This window comes from Orycteropus afer, unplaced genomic scaffold, assembly GCF_000298275.1.
Source record: "Orycteropus afer afer isolate SDZICR_OR568_19922 unplaced genomic scaffold, OryAfe1.0 scaffold00298, whole genome shotgun sequence".
NCBI lineage: Eukaryota > Metazoa > Chordata > Mammalia > Tubulidentata > Orycteropodidae > Orycteropus > Orycteropus afer.
The window spans coordinates 1,768,071-1,785,683 of record NW_006921885.1 but is presented as its reverse complement, the minus strand read 5'-3'; the positions used below and the strand labels follow the sequence as shown (position 1 = coordinate 1,785,683).

General features: G+C 34.1%; 1 protein-coding gene across 1 annotated transcript in view; it reads left to right on the top strand.

Annotated features, from left to right (window-relative positions):
- The window catches only part of IPO11 (importin 11), a 333,438-nt gene that overhangs the window by 179,651 nt on the left and 136,174 nt on the right, over positions 1–17,613 (top strand). Inside the window, exons 20-22 of the mRNA XM_042782395.1 lie at positions 5,210–5,325; positions 14,384–14,460; positions 16,028–16,033. Coding sequence (XP_042638329.1) covers positions 5,210–5,325; positions 14,384–14,460; positions 16,028–16,033 — 199 coding nt within the window. The remainder of the gene's footprint in view (positions 1–5,209; positions 5,326–14,383; positions 14,461–16,027; positions 16,034–17,613) is intronic.

The following is a 17,613-nucleotide window of genomic DNA, read 5'->3' as shown; positions in this document are numbered from 1 at the left end:
GTTGGGGTTTAGTCCAAATCTGCATCCTTTCCTTCAAGGCTCAGGGGTCCAAGATTATCTTCTGTGTCTGTGTTAATTGGTTTCCCTTTTCTTTGTAGAAGAGGGTCTGTGCAATCCTTCTGCCTAGTCCGCCATCTTGCCCTGCCTCATTCTTCATTCTTAATGTGCGTCTTCCTTTCTCTTTTTGGCAATTTGTATGATTTTATCTGTGCTACCATTGTCAAGTTCATGAAAAGTGCTGATGTCATTATCCCATTGTTCTGGATATTTGGTGTACTTTTCAATCTAGAGAGTCTTGTTCTTAGATTCTAGATAACTTGTCTGTCTTTAAAAATAATATTTTACTGTGTTTGAGGTTGAAACTTTACACAGTAAATTAGGCTCTCATTTGAAAATTTGTGCACAAATTGTTTAGTGACATTTGTTAGTTTTTCACAGTGTGTCAACATTCTCTTTGTATTCAGGTTGTTCATTTCTAGTACTCTGGTTTCTTTCCACCTTTCTTATCTTTGCCTTAGAGTAATTGTTGACCTTTTGGTCTCATATAAATGGGTTTTACTCTCTTTATCTTTTATTATTTCCTCCCTTCAGTGTTTTCTCTTCTGTCTTAATGAACCTTTTATTACTTCGGTGTATGACTATTGTTGTTAGGTGACATTGAATTGGCTCTGAGAGTGATTATATTCTGTATTCAACAGAACGAAACACCATCTGGTCTTGTGCCATCCTCACAATCGTTGCTGTGTTCCAACTCATTGTTGCAGCCTGTGTCTGTCTGTCTTGTCTGAGATGTATGATAGATGTTCTGAATCAGTCTTCTAGTTTTCTTATTGCTCCTTTCTTGCTTTTTCTTATCTTTGTCTTTTTGTACTTCTTTCTGAGGGATTTTCTCAACTTTATCTTCTAACCTTTTCGTTGAGTTTCTCTATCCTGCTATCATATTTTTAATGTCTGTGAGTTTATATTTGTTTTGTTGAGTAATCTTTTTGTATAGCATTTTGTTTTTGTTTAATGAATGCAGTATTTTCTTTCATACAGTGAAGGTACTGATGATACATTTCTCCAAACTTTCATCTCTCTTCAGTTATTTTTTCTTTCTTCAAGATGCTGCATTCTATTTTTTGTTTTGCTTTTTATTTTCATGTTATAGATGTTAATCATATGTTTGCTTGCTTATTATTATATTTTCCACTTTCTATTATGAAAAATATGAACCATACATGAAAGAATGAAGAATAGTGTAATGAATTCCTTGGAAACCATCACCTATCTTCAAGAACTACCAACATTTTGCCCATTTAAATGAGTTTCCACTAAAAAGTTGATTGGACAGGTTGAGTATGTGTGGGAAATGTATTGATTGTGGATTTTTCTTTTAAGATGATCTGACTAATTTGTTTTGTAGGGGAACTATCCATGCTAATAATTTGAGATCTTTCTTGATGAAGGATTCTTCAATCTCCTTGCCTGATATATGCAAATTTAATCTCTAATTTATATAGTACTCTTGTACTTTGCTTGGTGTCTTAAGACATTTACTTAAAATTAAAAGCTGGTTTTATGTTGGTGCAGGAGAAGGTCAGATGTTTGACTGGTTGTGGATGATGAAATCTTGGGATTAAAGTGCTTTTTAAATACGTTCTTGAAGTCCTCTTATTTTAACACCTCTCTTCTAGCCCTCCTCTTCTCCAAATATCTTAGGCCACAGTTCCTGAATTTTCTGGAGGGTCTGTGATGTAAATGAGGTTGCTTATTGCCCTCTCCACCTCCCCTGGGTGCTCTGTGCTTCTGTTTTCTGAGGCTGCTAAATCATTGACCACTTGCCTTTCTTTTTGGCTTCCAAGTTGCTTTTCTCTCTTCTTACTCTGTCTTTGTACTCAATAATAATAATGATAATAATAATAATAATAATAATCCTTCTAAGTCTCATTAGTAGGTTTGGGGAGAGAACAGTAGTAATGCATGTATTCAATCTCTAGCTTTCTCCCGGTGCCAGTATAGTAATTTCTAGTACTGGAAGTTGTTTGGTGTGACTGGAGCATAGAGTAACAGCTTGGGTGTGAACACTGAGCAGGAAAGCTAAAATAGTTTCTCTTGATGTTCAGAGAGAGAAGTAGTATGATAATTTTCACTATGCTAAGGTAATCAGGGTCCCTTGGGGACCTTGCTTTGGAATGGTGTAAAACTAAGGTTCAGAAGAGTAGGTAAGAGGCTCTTTGTGTTAACTGTAAAAGAGATGATAAAAGTCTGAATTAATGCCATGGAAAGAAGGAGAAAATTTGAAAAATAATTAACAAGATAGAATTAAGGATATTTTCTATGTGTGTTGAGGATGAAGAGGATCTAGTATTTGGTTGTGACATAATTTATCACTAGATAAGATAGTAGGAACTCTGGTGGCATAATAGATATGGCATTTGACTGCTAACCAGAAGGTCAGTGGTTCAAACCCATAAGCTGCTCCATGGGAAGACGATGAGGCTGTTTACTTCCATAAAGATTTACAGCCTTGAAAACCCAATGGGGTTCACTATAGTAGGAGTTGACTTAGTGGCAGTGTTTTTTTTCCCCCCTGTGGCGCATTGCAGTTTAGATAGATAATAGTCCATGTCACTTGAATTTGGAAATGCTGGAAGAAGAACCATTTTTTAAGGAAGACAGTGAGTTCGTTCAGGAATAGAGTTTGAGATAGCCTTTAGGTGATAATGTCTCTAGTTATGTGGAGTTCATGAGAGATTTGGTGGAGACAGAGTGAACATTATCGGTGCATACATGTGATATGTGAGTAGAACCAAAGACAAGTACCCTGAGATAGGCCAGTATTTAGAGGGTTTATTCCTTTTTTTCTTTGAAAATAATTATAGATTCAAAGGATGTTGTAAAGATAGAGAGATCCTATGTACCTTTCAGCCATTGTACTCCATTACAGCTTATGTAATTATAGTAGAATATGATTTTTTGCCATTCTGTTAGTTTTCTCAGTATTTAAAGTTTTTTTCTTTAGCTTTCCTGTTATTGTAGGAGATTATGTCTGATAGTTTTATAAACGTGGGCCCAAAGAATGTTCAAATTAAATTTATTTAAACCAGATAGCTAGAATTGGACACATTTTTCAGGTCAGTAGATTACAACGTATTGAAATCTTTTTAGGCTTAGATGGCCTTCAGGAGCACAGTCTCTAGAAGTTGAAGATAAACTTGCCATATTACCTTGTTTGACTGGTGACATCTTATTATATAAACTAGTGGCTAAGGCACTTGACTGCTAACCAGAAGGCTGGTGGTTCAAACCCACCAGCCACTCCTCAGAAGGAAGATGGGGCAATCTACTTCTGTAGTGATACTGCCTCGGAAACCCAAGGAGGGGTCGCTATGAGTCGGTCCCACTCGACGGCACATAACAATGTCAGTAATTAGCAGTAATATTAACTTTCTTGGCAGTCTGTGTGTGTTTCGCAGTTGCTTACTTTACTTATGCTAATGCTTATGTATTATGCTTGTTGGGATGTGCACTAAGTAGGTAGGTAGGTACATTTTAATTTTTCAAGAAAACTGAAGTCTACTTGGTAGCTAAAATGAACTTAACTAGTTTTCTTAAAGTTCTTTATTTTCTGTTAAAGATTGAGCTACCTTTTCTATGGAGAATAAAATTTAACTGAACTTTTAAGGCCTAATATACTACTTTATTAGGAGCTCTGGTAGCATAGTGCCTTAGGCACTTGACTGCTAACCAGGAGGCTGGAGGTTCAAACCCACTAGCCACTTCTTGGAAGGAAGATTGGGTAATCTACTTCCGTAGTGATACTGCCTTGGGAACTCAAGGAGGAGGGGTCGCTATGAGTCGGGTCCGACTTGATGGCAAATAACAACAATGACGACGACAAAAACAACAGCATACTAACTTTTTGAAATACGGCATTTTTATGATTCTCTTCCTTTAGAATAATACTTAGAAAGAATTTAAACTGATTATAAGTTATAGAAAGGGCCAAACTCAACATATTTAAAGATGGACTTTATGTATTTCCATGGAAGTATTTATACCCCATTGATAAATAATGAGATTACTTACTGGCTGTGTCATCAAACTGAGAAATATATGTATATTCTGTGGCTTTGTAATTTGCTGTAATCTACACTGACATTTGAATTATTTGCTAAGTGATCAGGTACTTTTTTATAAAATAGAATTTTATTCACTTAACAGTCACTTATAATATACTAGCAAATAGAAACTATCAAACATTTTAATAGTTTATTTAGCTCCTTTCAGTATTTATCAGATTATAGAGATTATTATGATGTAGAGATTAATTTCTTATCCATGTTACGTTCTTCCAAAGGGCTTGGATTATAGTGTGATACACTTAATGAGTCAATCTCCATAAGAAAGTAATTAAGCAATCTAGAATTTTAGATAAAACCTCTTCCTTTTTTTCTCCATGTTTGTGTTCTTGGTGCCTAATGTAGATTAAAAAAATTCTTCATTTAATATATGCACTTAATTTTGTAAAAAAGTATACAAGGAAGAGTGTGTGTGTGCGTGTGTGTTTATCTTTCTTTGCCACTTCTTGACTTCCTTTTTGCCTTCTCACATTGAGCTAGTGTTAACTGTTTTTCTGTTTGCTTCTATAAGTATTTTAATGCATATCTGTATGTACAGATGGTAGCTATTTTCATAAATTCTCTGACATATGAAATTGTAATATACACTTCACCTTTTAAACTCAATTTGTAATTTTTTAAAATTTCATGCTTAATCCTTTGTCATGGCTGTTCAATATTCTAGAATGTGTATGTGCCCTAATTTAACTATCCTACTGATGAACATTTAGGCTGAGTTCATTTTATATTAGTTATTTCGGTGACACAGTTTATAGATTTTGAAATATGAGTGTTAATACATCTTCAGTAGACAGGGAGGGGAAAATAAATCTATCTTATATATGTAATCTGTCAAAACTAACAAATGTGTGGAGTTTTGGCATACTTTCTTTTACCGTCATTGTTTATTCTACTAGTAATTCATTTTTACTTACTTTCCAATTATAACTTCGTTTTAGTAGTGCCTGTAATTAGGATCATCTGAAAAAAGATGTGATATATTTTTAATAAATTGTTTTTAGGGCTTTTTAAATTATAGGTAATTTTTTTGGTGGGAGTGGGACCTTAGAGTGTCTTATGTTAAGTTTTATTTATACTTCCTATAGGGATTAGGAGCAGACAGCAAGAACCTGTACCCTTTCCTGCTCCCAGTTATTCAACTGAGTACAGATGTTTCACAGCCTCCACATGTTTATCTTCTGGAAGATGGTTTAGAATTATGGTAAGAGGAAAAACTTGATACCATGGATCTTTTTTTTTTTCCCCTTCCCCTGGCATCAATAAGTAACAGTAATTCAAAGCAATAGGGCTGTAAAAAAAAATCAGCATTTAAAAACAAAAACGTAAAATCAGTTTCCCCAAACTGGGTAACAAGTAGTTCCATTTCTTCTTGTCAGCTGTAACTCAGCGTGGGCTTACAGTAGACCAAATTAAAAGGGAAATCTCAGTAGGAACTCAACTGCATTTCATCTTTTGGAACTTGGCATGTAAAATGAGAGTTCTGATAAGTTCTTCAAACCAAAAATTCTCCATCTGTTAAATAGGATATTTTGGGGAATGTTGTTATTTCTCACCCCTTAACTACTTCACCTAGTAATTGCTGAGATGCTATGCCTCAGACCCGATTACTAGTGCTACTTATGGTCTTGATTTACTATTTTACTGAACAATAGTATGTAGAAGTAAGAGTATAAAAGTTTCTTCTGTGGCTGGTCAGTGCAATAAACCTCTGCTACCTACTATGTTTAAGAAACTGCTAGAAAATCGTTTTGCTTTATTAAAGATTATCTTAACTGATGGCAGCAAGTTTTTGCAGGGATATAACATGTAGTTGAAAATACATGAAAGGCTAAAAACATTCTAATATTTATATAGGAAGTATAAAAAATCACAGAAGTGAATTATGGAAAAATTTACCATTTGTGGTCCATTGGTCCTTCTTCCATCCTTCCTTCCTGTCTCCTCCTTTTCTTTCTCCCTCCCTCCCTCGTTTCCTCCATGCCTTCTTTCCTCCCTTCCTCTCTCCTTTCTTCTCCCCTTTCCTCTCTGCCCCACTTTAGATGTCTAAAAATTAACATCTTTGGTTTTGAGCAGTTGTCTTTGGTGGAAATTATAAATTAATGATCTGTATTATATTGGAGTTATTATATTATTATATTATATTGGAGTTCCTAGCTGGCACAAATTGTTGTGCAGTGGACTACTAACAAAGGTTGGTGGTTCAGAACTACCCAGAAGTGCCTTGAAAATGAGGCCTGACAATCTGCTTCTGAAAGGTCACAGCCTTGAACATCCTAGGGGGTGGAGTTGGAGTTTTAGTCTATTCTTGTGGTTGTCATGAGTCAGAATTGATTTGAAGGCAGCTAATAACAATAACATCAGAATACTAGCTGAGTGATTTTGAAGCATAACTGGGTACTTATTACTTTGCAGTTGGAGGTTTTCTTATTTTTTTTCTAGGTTATGTTGTTTGAATTTAGATACCTTTTATATTCATATATTTGTACAAGGATGAATTATCCTAGATTAGGGGTTTGCAAACTTTCTGTAAAAGACTTGATGGTAGATCCTTTAGGCTTTCTTGTCCATCTTTGTCCCAGCTATTCAGCTTTGCTGTTATAACATGAAAGCAGTCATAGAATGTGCTCAGTGTGGGTATGGCTATGTTCTAATAAAATTTTATTTACAAAAGTGGGCTGTTAGCAATATTTGTCAACCCCTGCTCTAGAGTATATATTAAAATATTTATCTCTATCATGTAAGTACTTTGTTGAAAATATACAGATAAAAGATTATAATGAATAGTAGAAAAATACAAAGTATTAATTATTATAAATAAACAAATTAAGATACATTGTTCATTTGAATCACAAAATTATTTAGCAGTATTCCTGGTGTGGTGAAGTTGATTCTGACTCATAGTGACCTTATGGGACAGGATAGAACTTCCCCATAGAGTTTCTAAGTCTGTAATCTTTACAGAAGCAGACGAACTACATCTTTGTTCTGTGGAGTGGCTGGTAGGTTTGAACTGCTGTCCTTTTGGTTAACAGCTGAATGCTTTACCAGCACACCACCAAGGCTCCTTTATCAACATCACTAATATTTTAATGTGTTTTATTAAATATCTATAAATTTTTTAAGGAGTACATAAATGTGTAATAATAACAATGAATTTTTCTGTTATGATAATTTATTTTTTCCTAGCCTTTATTTATATGTAAAACAAATAAACAGTTTCGTATAGCATATAAAAACAGATTAATTGCTTCTAATTTGCCAAATTTATTAGTACAAATTTTTTCATGGTTTTTTCTTAGTGGGTTAGAGCTCCTGTTTGGAGTTAGGTAAAAGTACCAGTCCCAATTCTTTCACTACATTAGCTTTGAGATTTGTGTAAGTTAATTATCTTTTGTGAGCCTGGGTTTCCTGTCTGTAAAATGAAAAAAAAAATAATTCCTACCTTACATGATTGTTAGGAGGATGAGATGTTTCTAATGTGTTTAGTATTTTGTCAGTATGTAGCCTGGGAATGAGTAAGATTGCTCAGGAAGGGAAGAGCATAGAGACCACTCTGCTCAGGACAGAATTCTGATGAATTTAAAGCATTTTGAGGTCACAATAGGAACCATCAAAGAAGACAGAGAAGGTCTATCTGATGATATAGGAGGAAAGTCAAACCAAGAGAAGAGAATGCTCTTAAAAGAGGGAATGGTCAACTGTGTCAAATGCTGCTGATTGTCGTTATTATATTAGTTAGACTGCCACAGAGAAGTGAATTTGGCCACATTGATATATTAGGAGTTTCAGTGACATGATAACAACAGATACTAGAATTGGCATAGACTAAAGAACGAACTTCCGATAAGTAGAGATTGTGAGTGTTGACAGCTTCTTTGAGAGCTTTGTCTATGAAGAGCCTATGGAAAAGGGGAAGCAACTAGTTAGTGTGGGAAATGGGAGGTCAAGAGCAAAGATGCTGGTTGTTGTTGTTATGTGCCGTCAAGTCGGACCCGACTCATAGCGACCCTTACTTGGGTTTCCGAGAGAGTATCACTGCGGAAGTAGATTGCCCAACCTTCCTTCCCAGGAGTGGCTGGTGGTTGAAGGAGGCTTAAGGCATGGTGTTCAGAACTCAAGTGGAGGGGTTGATATTCAGTGGCAGTAGGGACACTTCATTACAAACAGAGGTAGGAAGGTGAATTTTGTTGTGGGACTAGATGGGGTCTATTTCACAGTAAAATAGGAAGCATAGTCATTAGCTGAGACTTACAGACTGGAGTGTACACAGGATCTGAGAGGTTTCTGAAGAGAAAAGTATAAAATAGTTATCTTGAGAATAAAAGTTTGAGGTTAGGCAATCTACTTCTGTAGTGATACTGCCTTGGAAACTTAAGGAGGGGTCGCTGTGAGTCATCAGACTCAAGGACTCAACAGCGCATAACAATGACAACAACAGAGATGATGAGTACCAGTTGCTGTTTGTGATCATGAATATAAAAGTGAAACTCCCTGGACTGGTTAGGTGGTTTATTTTTTTGATGTGTCTTTTCACCCCCTTGATCCATCTCACTAGAGATTCATCATTATTCCTAGTCTTTTGAGAGAACCTACCTTTGTTTTTGATTCTTTTTGTATGTTTGTTTTCTGTTTATTAATCTCTGCTGTTTATATTGCCTCTTTCTACTTCTCTTAGGTTTATTTTATTTTTTATCCTTTGACTTAACATTCTGTAGAATTAGCTCATTAATTTTTAACCTTTCTTCATTCTTAATATAAACATGTAATAAAATTAGTTACTTTTATTTTTAAGCAGAATTTGAAGAAAATACCTCAGATGAACAGTTTTTCTTTTATGAAATGTTGTTGTTGTTGTTATGTGCCGTCGAGTCGGCCCGACTCATAGCGACCCCTCCTTGGGTTTCCGAGGCAGTATCACTATGGAAGTAGGATTGCCCAACCTTCCTTCCGAGGAGTGGCTGGTGGGTTTGAACCACCAGCCTTCTGGTTAGCAGTCAAGTGCTTTAGCCACTATGCTACCAGAGCGAATGAGGTAATTAATGGAGGCTAGTCAGCAGCCAGCAATGCCAACTATCCACCATTTAATGTCATATGTGTTTCATCATTAAAAGTGAAAATTAATTTGATTCCTTTTGCTATCTATTACGGAGGAAATCATATCATTCTCTTTTTAAAAACTCTTTTCAGATAAACTTTGGTTGCTAGGGTGAATTACACCTCTAATATATTGTAAAGTTTTATTTTCTAATATTTTATCTAATTTTATTTTTTTCTATAAATTAATTGGATTTAGAATTTATATTTTGTGATACTGTAGGATTTTGTACCAGTTGTATATTTATTAGGTTATGTTCTTTTTTTAAAAAAATACTGGAATGGTTTCTATAATATGGAAACTATTTTTTGGAACATTTGAAAATTCAGTAATATAGCCAACTGAAAATGAACTGCTATGGAGTGGTCATTTACAATTTTGATAACATTTCCGGTTTGTTCCTAAGTTACTAGTTTATATGTACTTATTTTAGGTGTTGATTTTCTTTGTGTGTTAATTTTGGCAGTTAGTCCCTTAAAATAACTCTTAAAATAATTTAAAATGTTTAGAATTTTTTCTTTTAATTATTATGAAAGAATTTGCTCTTAGATTTATTGATTCTATGTTTCTTGTCACTATTTTTGTTTTGGAGTTTTTACTTTCTATATTTAATTATTGGTGCATTTTTCTAAAAGTGTGAAAGAAATGGTTAGTGTTCTAACTTTGTTTTTCTTGTTCCATACTAGAACGTATAAAACTGTGAATTTGTCTTGGCATATAGCTAGGTATTTTGTATAAGTTTTGATATGTAATATTCTATTTTTTTTATTTTGGTAATAGCATTTGAAAGTTTTTTTAATGACTTCTTTGACCCAACATTGTTTTATTTTTTGCTGGTATAAAAGTACATGATTCAGATCTGGATATAATGCATTACAGTTATAACGTGTGCTTTATATAGTGTATTTTTTAAGTTAATGTGAATTTTAATGACTTATTACAGGGTCTGTTTTTATAACCTATCCACATAGAGTAGTAATGAGGTGACTTTTCTTTAAAATTGACTTTTACATATATCCTTTTAACTTTACTTGTTGGTTGTAAAGCTCTTATTATCATTTTGCACCTTTATCTTTACACTGATTTATTAAAATTTGCCACTCAGTTTTCTTTGTGTCACTGCCCCTTTTTTTATTTCTAATACTTTTGAAATGTATACTTTTTTTTTTTTTTTTGTGATTGGGGTGAAGATTTACAGAGCAAATTCACTTTCCATACAGCAGTTCACATACACTTTGTCTCATGACATTGACCACAGTTTACCACAATGCAACAGCTCCCCTCCCACTTCCTCCCCATAGTTACCTCTTCCCAGTGTCCATCCCTCCATGCACTCCTGCCCCCTGAGCTGTCTCCCTGTGCATAAGCAGCCCTTCTTTCTCCCATGATTGTTCTCGCCGAGGAGTGTATCTACCTCAGGTAAATGTTCAACTCCTATACCTGTCTTTTGTTTGGCTGGAAACCACAGGTGTGGGTTCAATTCCAGACCTGAAGGGCAACTAGGGGCCATAGTCTCAGTAGTTCCACCAGACTCTATTGGACCAGCAAACCTGGTCCCCCCCCCCTTTTTTTTTTCTCCAAATGATTTTGAGTTTTGTTCCACATTGTTCTCCCTCTCTATCAAGGATCTCCTAGATAGATCCCCCAACAAGTGGTTGACCGTGGTAGCTGGGCACCATCTGGTTCTTCTGGTCTCATAGTCATATATAGGCTGCAGATCGGGTGGTGTACCAGTTGCTAGAACTAATTGTTTCCATGAAGTTTGGTTTTCTTCATTCTTCTTTGCTCTGGACAAGGAAAGACCCATTGTTGCATCTAGATGGCAGCTTGGTAGCTTTTAAGATCCCAATTGCTACTTGACGAAGTAGGTGGTAGAACCGCGTTTTGTATAGTATGTTATGCCAATTGAGCTTGATGTCCCCTGTGACTACGGTCCCTCTGGGTAGCTGGCTATGTCCAAGCAGTGACCACAAACTTGGCCCTTGTTGGCTCTACTATACACCTGGGAATTCTGATCATTCACATAAGCTTATAGGACCTTTGTCTGCCAACCCTATACATGTTCTTGGCTACATTCCCCATTTCGTAGACATACCTGATAGTTCATTCTGTCCACCCATATACCCATGTTTGCCTTCACTGACAACACAATACTGTATGTGCAAAAGGATTCATCTTTGTTGTCTGTACCGCCCATGTATCTATCTATGTCTTTCTCGTCCTCAATACTGCCATATTGGTCATTTACATTTGGTACGTTGCCCTTCTCTTCACCCAAACCAATATTTATCTCTATCGATCTAACAGCATTCTCTTCCCTCCCCTCCCATAACGGACCAATACAATACTTGTCCTTTTGTGATTGACTTATTTCACTGAGCATAATGTCTTCCAAGTTCATCCACGTTATGTGGTGTTTTGCAGATTCTACATTATTCTTTAGCGTTGCATAGTATTCCATTGTGTGTATGTACCATAGTTTGGTTATCCATTCTTCAGTTGACGGACACCTAGGTTGTTTGAAATGTATACTTCTTAAAAATACCATTTACTACTGAAAATTCTGATACTTCTGCCTATTACTGAAATAGAATTTCACATTATTTTCAGTGAGCTTCCTGTGATGTGATATATGTATGCATGATTGATTTTGCACCTTTTAATTTTATTGGAAGTAGCCCTGGTTGCATAATTATTAATAAGCCCTCGGGTGCTTGAAAGGTCAGTAGTTTGAACTCACCAGCTGCTCCACAGGAGGAAGATGTGACTTTCTGCGTCCATAAAATTACAGCCTTGGAAAGCCTCTGGGGAAGTTCTTTTTCCTGTAGGTTTGAGTGGGAATTGTCTCAGTAGTTGTAACAATAATGACACAACAACAACAACAAAAACAACAACAACACAGTTCTTTAGATTTAAATTTTATCTGATAGTAATATTGACATACCTACTTTGTTTAGATTTGATTTAACTCTCTTTGTTAAATGATCATGTCAAGTCATGCAATTCGAATATCTTTTTATAGATTTGTTACAAATTTGTATCTCCTTTTCTGTGAAATGCCTATTTACTTGTTTTGTCCATTTTTCTCTTACTGACTTATTTTAGATTATCATTACTTTGATTACTACTACTTTTGTCAATTTTTTATATCGTAAACAATTTTTCCCCTGGTATATAGCTCAATATTTTTTTTTTGTTTTTAACTGTTTTGGGGAGTATCTTTTAAAAAGCAGTAGTTTTTACTGTTAGTGTACTCAAATTTATCAATCTTTTTTTTAAAATCTTGCTCTTAAAGATTCTTTTCTCTTTAAGAGAATCTTTCTCTTAAAGTCGTATTTTATCTCCTAACATCATGTAAAGTAAATCCTCCTGGACTTAGTTTCTGTATTTGGTATGAGGTAGGGGTCCAGTGTCTCATCAGGAAAGGCTAAACAGTTCAGCCTTTCCTTGCTGACCCTAAGAGCTACTTCTGTCATATATGAAAAGTCTTCTATTTCTTGCCTATTTAATTATCTGACATTTCACATTTATGACAGTAGTTATGTTGCACATTAGCAGCATATGCCTGGCAATAACAAATACTGACATATGAGGTGAGAGTACTGCTGGCTGTGCTGGTTAAAGTTACATGTTAACTTGGGTGGGCCATGATTCTCCGTGGTTTGGCAGTTACATAGCGATTTCATTTGGTGGTTATGTAATGATATAATCATCCTCCATTTTGTGATCTGATGATAATCCTCTATTTTTGCATAGTACTGACTTTTGTGTAATGACCTGGTTTTTGGAACTTAACCCTGTCAATAAGTGAGGAGTTGGATGTATAATAGACCAATTTTAAGTCTTATTATCTGATAAAGCAAATATATCCTCCCACCCTATCCTTTTTCTTTTCTTGAGAAATTTCCTATCTCTTCTTGGCAATTTGCCTTCCAATCTTTTTGAGAATCAACTTCACTAAGTACCAGGGGAAACTTGTTGGGATTTGAATTGAAATCGCATCAATTCTATATTACAATTTAGAAAGTACATCATTTTTTGGGGGGGATTTTGTGTCTATGCATGTGATAAAGTAATTTATTTGGATGTTAGTTATTCTTAGTGTGTAGAAACAATTGATTTTAGTTATTTGTTCTTGGTGTATAGAAACAGTTGATTTTTTATATCAATATATTGTATAATCTTGCTTAACTCTCTTATGCAAATTATTCAGATAATTTGTCTATAGGGGTTTCCCTTTCTTTTTCTAATCTGTACTTTATCTTTTGTGAAAAAGGACTATTTAACTTTTTATTCTCCTAGTATATATTAATTTATTTGGCAGATGATATATAACATTGGACAGATGAGTTTAGATGTGGTACACTTTGCTTGTTTCTGTTTTTCAAGAGAGTGCTTCCAACATACCACTAAATGTATTTCCTATGAGTGTTTGATAGATGATTTCTTATCAGGTTAAAAATGTTCCTTTTGATTTGTAATCTGTTAGTAGTTTTTATTATGAATTGAGTGTGCTTTTTTAAAGTAGAATTTTCTCCTTTTCTTACAACTATTGTTACAATCATGACTTAGTCCCTTTCCCTCTTTTTGAAGAGATGAGTAGAAAAACTAGCTATACACTTCTGTGATAAACCATATCCCATATATATACACACATATATATTAGTTTTTATGTATTAATCGTTTCACATTAGTAATCTCACTGTGAATGAGATTGCTTGTAACTAGCTTTTGTCATACGATGAAGATCATATTTAGTAAGCATGCAACATTAGTTGGTTTACTAAATTAGCCCAGTTTTTCATCAAAGATATCAATGAAATATGGCAGAAAAATATTTCAGGAAAAAAATGAGATAATGAACAATGAAGTAATGTTTGTCTCTCCTTAATGAATCCATAATAGTCATGCTTTTATCTTTATCACTATAATTTCATTATTATAGATATTTTTGTTGTGTGCACAGAAATAATATTATGATTTAGAGGTAGGGTTTTAAGTTTTGGTGAATTTTGGAATTCTCCTAGAAAAATAGTTTTTATAACTTTCTGTCTTACCCACTTGTCTTACTTCCTTCATATAAGACTATTTTATATTTAAGTTACTGTATTAAAGGCTTTAGTGAGTACATAAGGTGATTTAATAATTTGTTTTCTATTCCTAGGTTAGTGACATTGGAAAACAGCCCATGTATAACACCAGAGTTACTTCGTATATTTCAGAATATGTCACCACTTCTTGGTATGTGTTAAAGCGTAAACTTGGTGATATTTTTGAATGTAGCCATAATTCAGGGGCATTATATTATAACTGACTTTAAATTACAGCTTCCATTTTTTATTACACTCCCTAATATTGGTAAAAAAGTTGAATAATATTATAACAATTTCTAGATTTTTCCATATACTTTTAACAATCATTTCTGTTTATTAAAGAAAAACACAGTTACTGTCTAATTAATTCTAATTCATGCTGACCCCTTGTGTGACAAAGTAGAACTGTGATCTATAAGGTTTTCAGTGGCTGAGTTTTGGGCAGTAAATTGCCAGGTCTTTCCTGTGAGGTGCATCTGAGTGGACCTGAATTTCCAACCTTTTGGTTAGTTGCAGAATATATTAACTATTTATACTACCTAGGGGCCAGGGACTCCTGCTTATTAAAGTGTAAACACTAAATTGCTCACCTTATGGGAGATTTTGAAATAAAAAACAAAAATATTCTTAGAAAGCTAATTAGAAATGAAACTTGCTTAGTAAAATTTCTATGTGTGATGGCAGTTCAGTAATTTATTTAGGAGACTGTATTGTGAAACTGCTTCTATACTATATAGGCCATGATTTTAATCAGCTTCTTTTATAAGATGGTTATTCACAAAAGAGCTTTGTACATACATATTTCTGTGATTTAGCTAAGGAACCACCATGGTAAAGGTTATTAAATATTAGGAAGTCAAATTTATTGGTTACTGAAGTATTAGTTACATATGAACTGTGAAATCATGAAGCTTCATGTTTCCTAAGCAACGTTTTTAGCATATGAAACCTGGAAACGAGGCACTGTGTTAGGAGTAGTCTCTTAGTCTTCTTGGATGAGATCTAATTAAATTCATTTTGCCAATCTCAACATGGATTTTGGTGATAATTAATAATGGAATGATAATACTTTTCTGTTATGTGTCAGCTACTATTAACAAGTGTGTAATTATTTTTTAATTTCTTTGTATACTATCTTGTTTATAGATGTTATTTTGTGTGGTAGTTTACCACTGCAGGTTCACACCTAAACTAATGGAGTACTTGAGAATTGTATACAGTGCTATTTATTGGTCCCTTGACCCTTTTTCTAGTTGTAAAATACTACCTTCTTTTATTGTTTGATTATAATATGTATTGCAAAAACAATTAAGTTTTTTTTTTCCCATTCAGAGTTCTCATTCTTCTAGACTCATCCATGAAGCATCTCTAATTCCTTCATTAAAACTTTGGGTGTACTAATATTGTCATGAGAACGCATTTAGGTAGGAAAACAGTAGGAAAAAAGGCTTAATTCTTATGGCAATATCTAAAAAACTTTTGTGTGAGAACTTATTTGTGGTGATAAATTTTATTAGAGGCAAAAATATTACTGAGGTTTAATGATGTACCAGAAAAGTAGATTCACACTTTGAAAATATCAATAAATGTGGACTAAAACAGCTTCAACTGATAAAAAAAATTTTCCTCTCCTCATTTGTTGGATGACCATGGTGGCTGGATTATGTCCCTCACATTTTCTCTGAGTTTTTCTCTTCTTCTGCTCCATTCCTCAGAATCAGGTGAGATGTCAAATAATACCAAAATACCATTTGTTTTCCCATAAAGAGATATTTGTTATTTATCATCTAGCATCTCCATGTAAGTTAGTAATTCCAAAGAAGAAGACAGTGTCAATAGGCCAGTCACTTATCCACACTCTGCTAGGAAAAGTGAATTTTGTTTCCTTTCAGTCATCATAGAGAAAGAGAATAGGAGGTCACCACTTCTTTTCCTTTATTCTCTAGTGAAGTCCTTTCTAGTTCTGGTCTCCCTAACTTGGAGATCATGTATAGTGCCATTCTGGGTAATTCATAATGCTTCCTTTACATAGGAGTGGAAATCTCATACAGATCAGTTATCAACTTTGTCTTGTAAAGAAAATCAGCTACTCTTGCATGTGGGTGACTTCGTGTGTTGACCTCCCATCACATTTGTATTACACCCCAAATTCATCATGCCTTGCTTCTAGAATGTAAAATTCCCGTAGGTTATGGGAGGGGGATTTAGGAGGCAGAAAGAAGAGATGTAAACAAACAAAAAAACATATGACTAACTTTAATATAACCTTAAGACACTATTGTAGATTTTGGTAAGTGCTCTAGTGTAGTTTTTTTAAAAAATAGTATTTTATTGTGTTTTCATTGAAAGGTTACATAGCAAGTTAAGTTCCCATTTAACAATTACTACATGTATTGTTCAGAGACATTGGTTACATTTTTCACAATGTTTAACATTCTCATTAATTCCTTTCTGTATGTTTTGCTTCCAGTAATTTGGTTTCCCTGTTCCCTTTATCCTTTCATCTTTGCTTTAAAGTAATTGTTGACTATTTTCTAGTATAATTTTACCCTAGAAAGCTTTATAGTTGATGTGTAGTCCTTATCAGAGCAATATTTATGTCAGTGTTTATGTGTTTAGAATATCTAGCACGTAGTAAGCACTATTTTAAGTGTTTTGCTGTTATGTTTATTGTTGCTGTGGTTACTGTTACTATTAACTTTGCTAGTATTTTAAATGAAAGAGTACCGACAACTGGCTCTGTAGGATTTATTACTAACTTGAACCAAGAATTAATGAAATTTCTACCTTATGATGATGACTGCTTGATTTAAACAGTTTAATTTTCAAAGACTTAAAAAATTCATTATTTTATAGTGTTAGTAAATAGTGATATGGTTGTAATTGTAATTTGCATCTGAAGAACATGTTTTCTTACTTCCTTAGGTTATGAGTTAGATAAGAACCCATGGAGTAGGCCAGTATTTTGCCAGAATTTCTTTTTCCATCTGTCCTATTGTGTGTATATAGAATTTCTAAAATATTATCAATAAGGAATTTATATATAGGTGACTTTTTGGGATCGTGTTTTAATCTGTATAATGATGAATATAGAGTCGGTTTTCTGTTCTATTAAATATAATAAAACATGTAAAATAGCATTGCATCAGTATGTGATCATATTCAAAATGGTTACCACTTTGACTTGAAAAGAATTCCTATCTGTAGGCTATTCTAGTGATTATACTTTTAAGACTTTTTTTTTTTTTCAATGTACAAATATTTATAGGGGAGCAGATTTGAAGGACAAAGTAAGGATTGA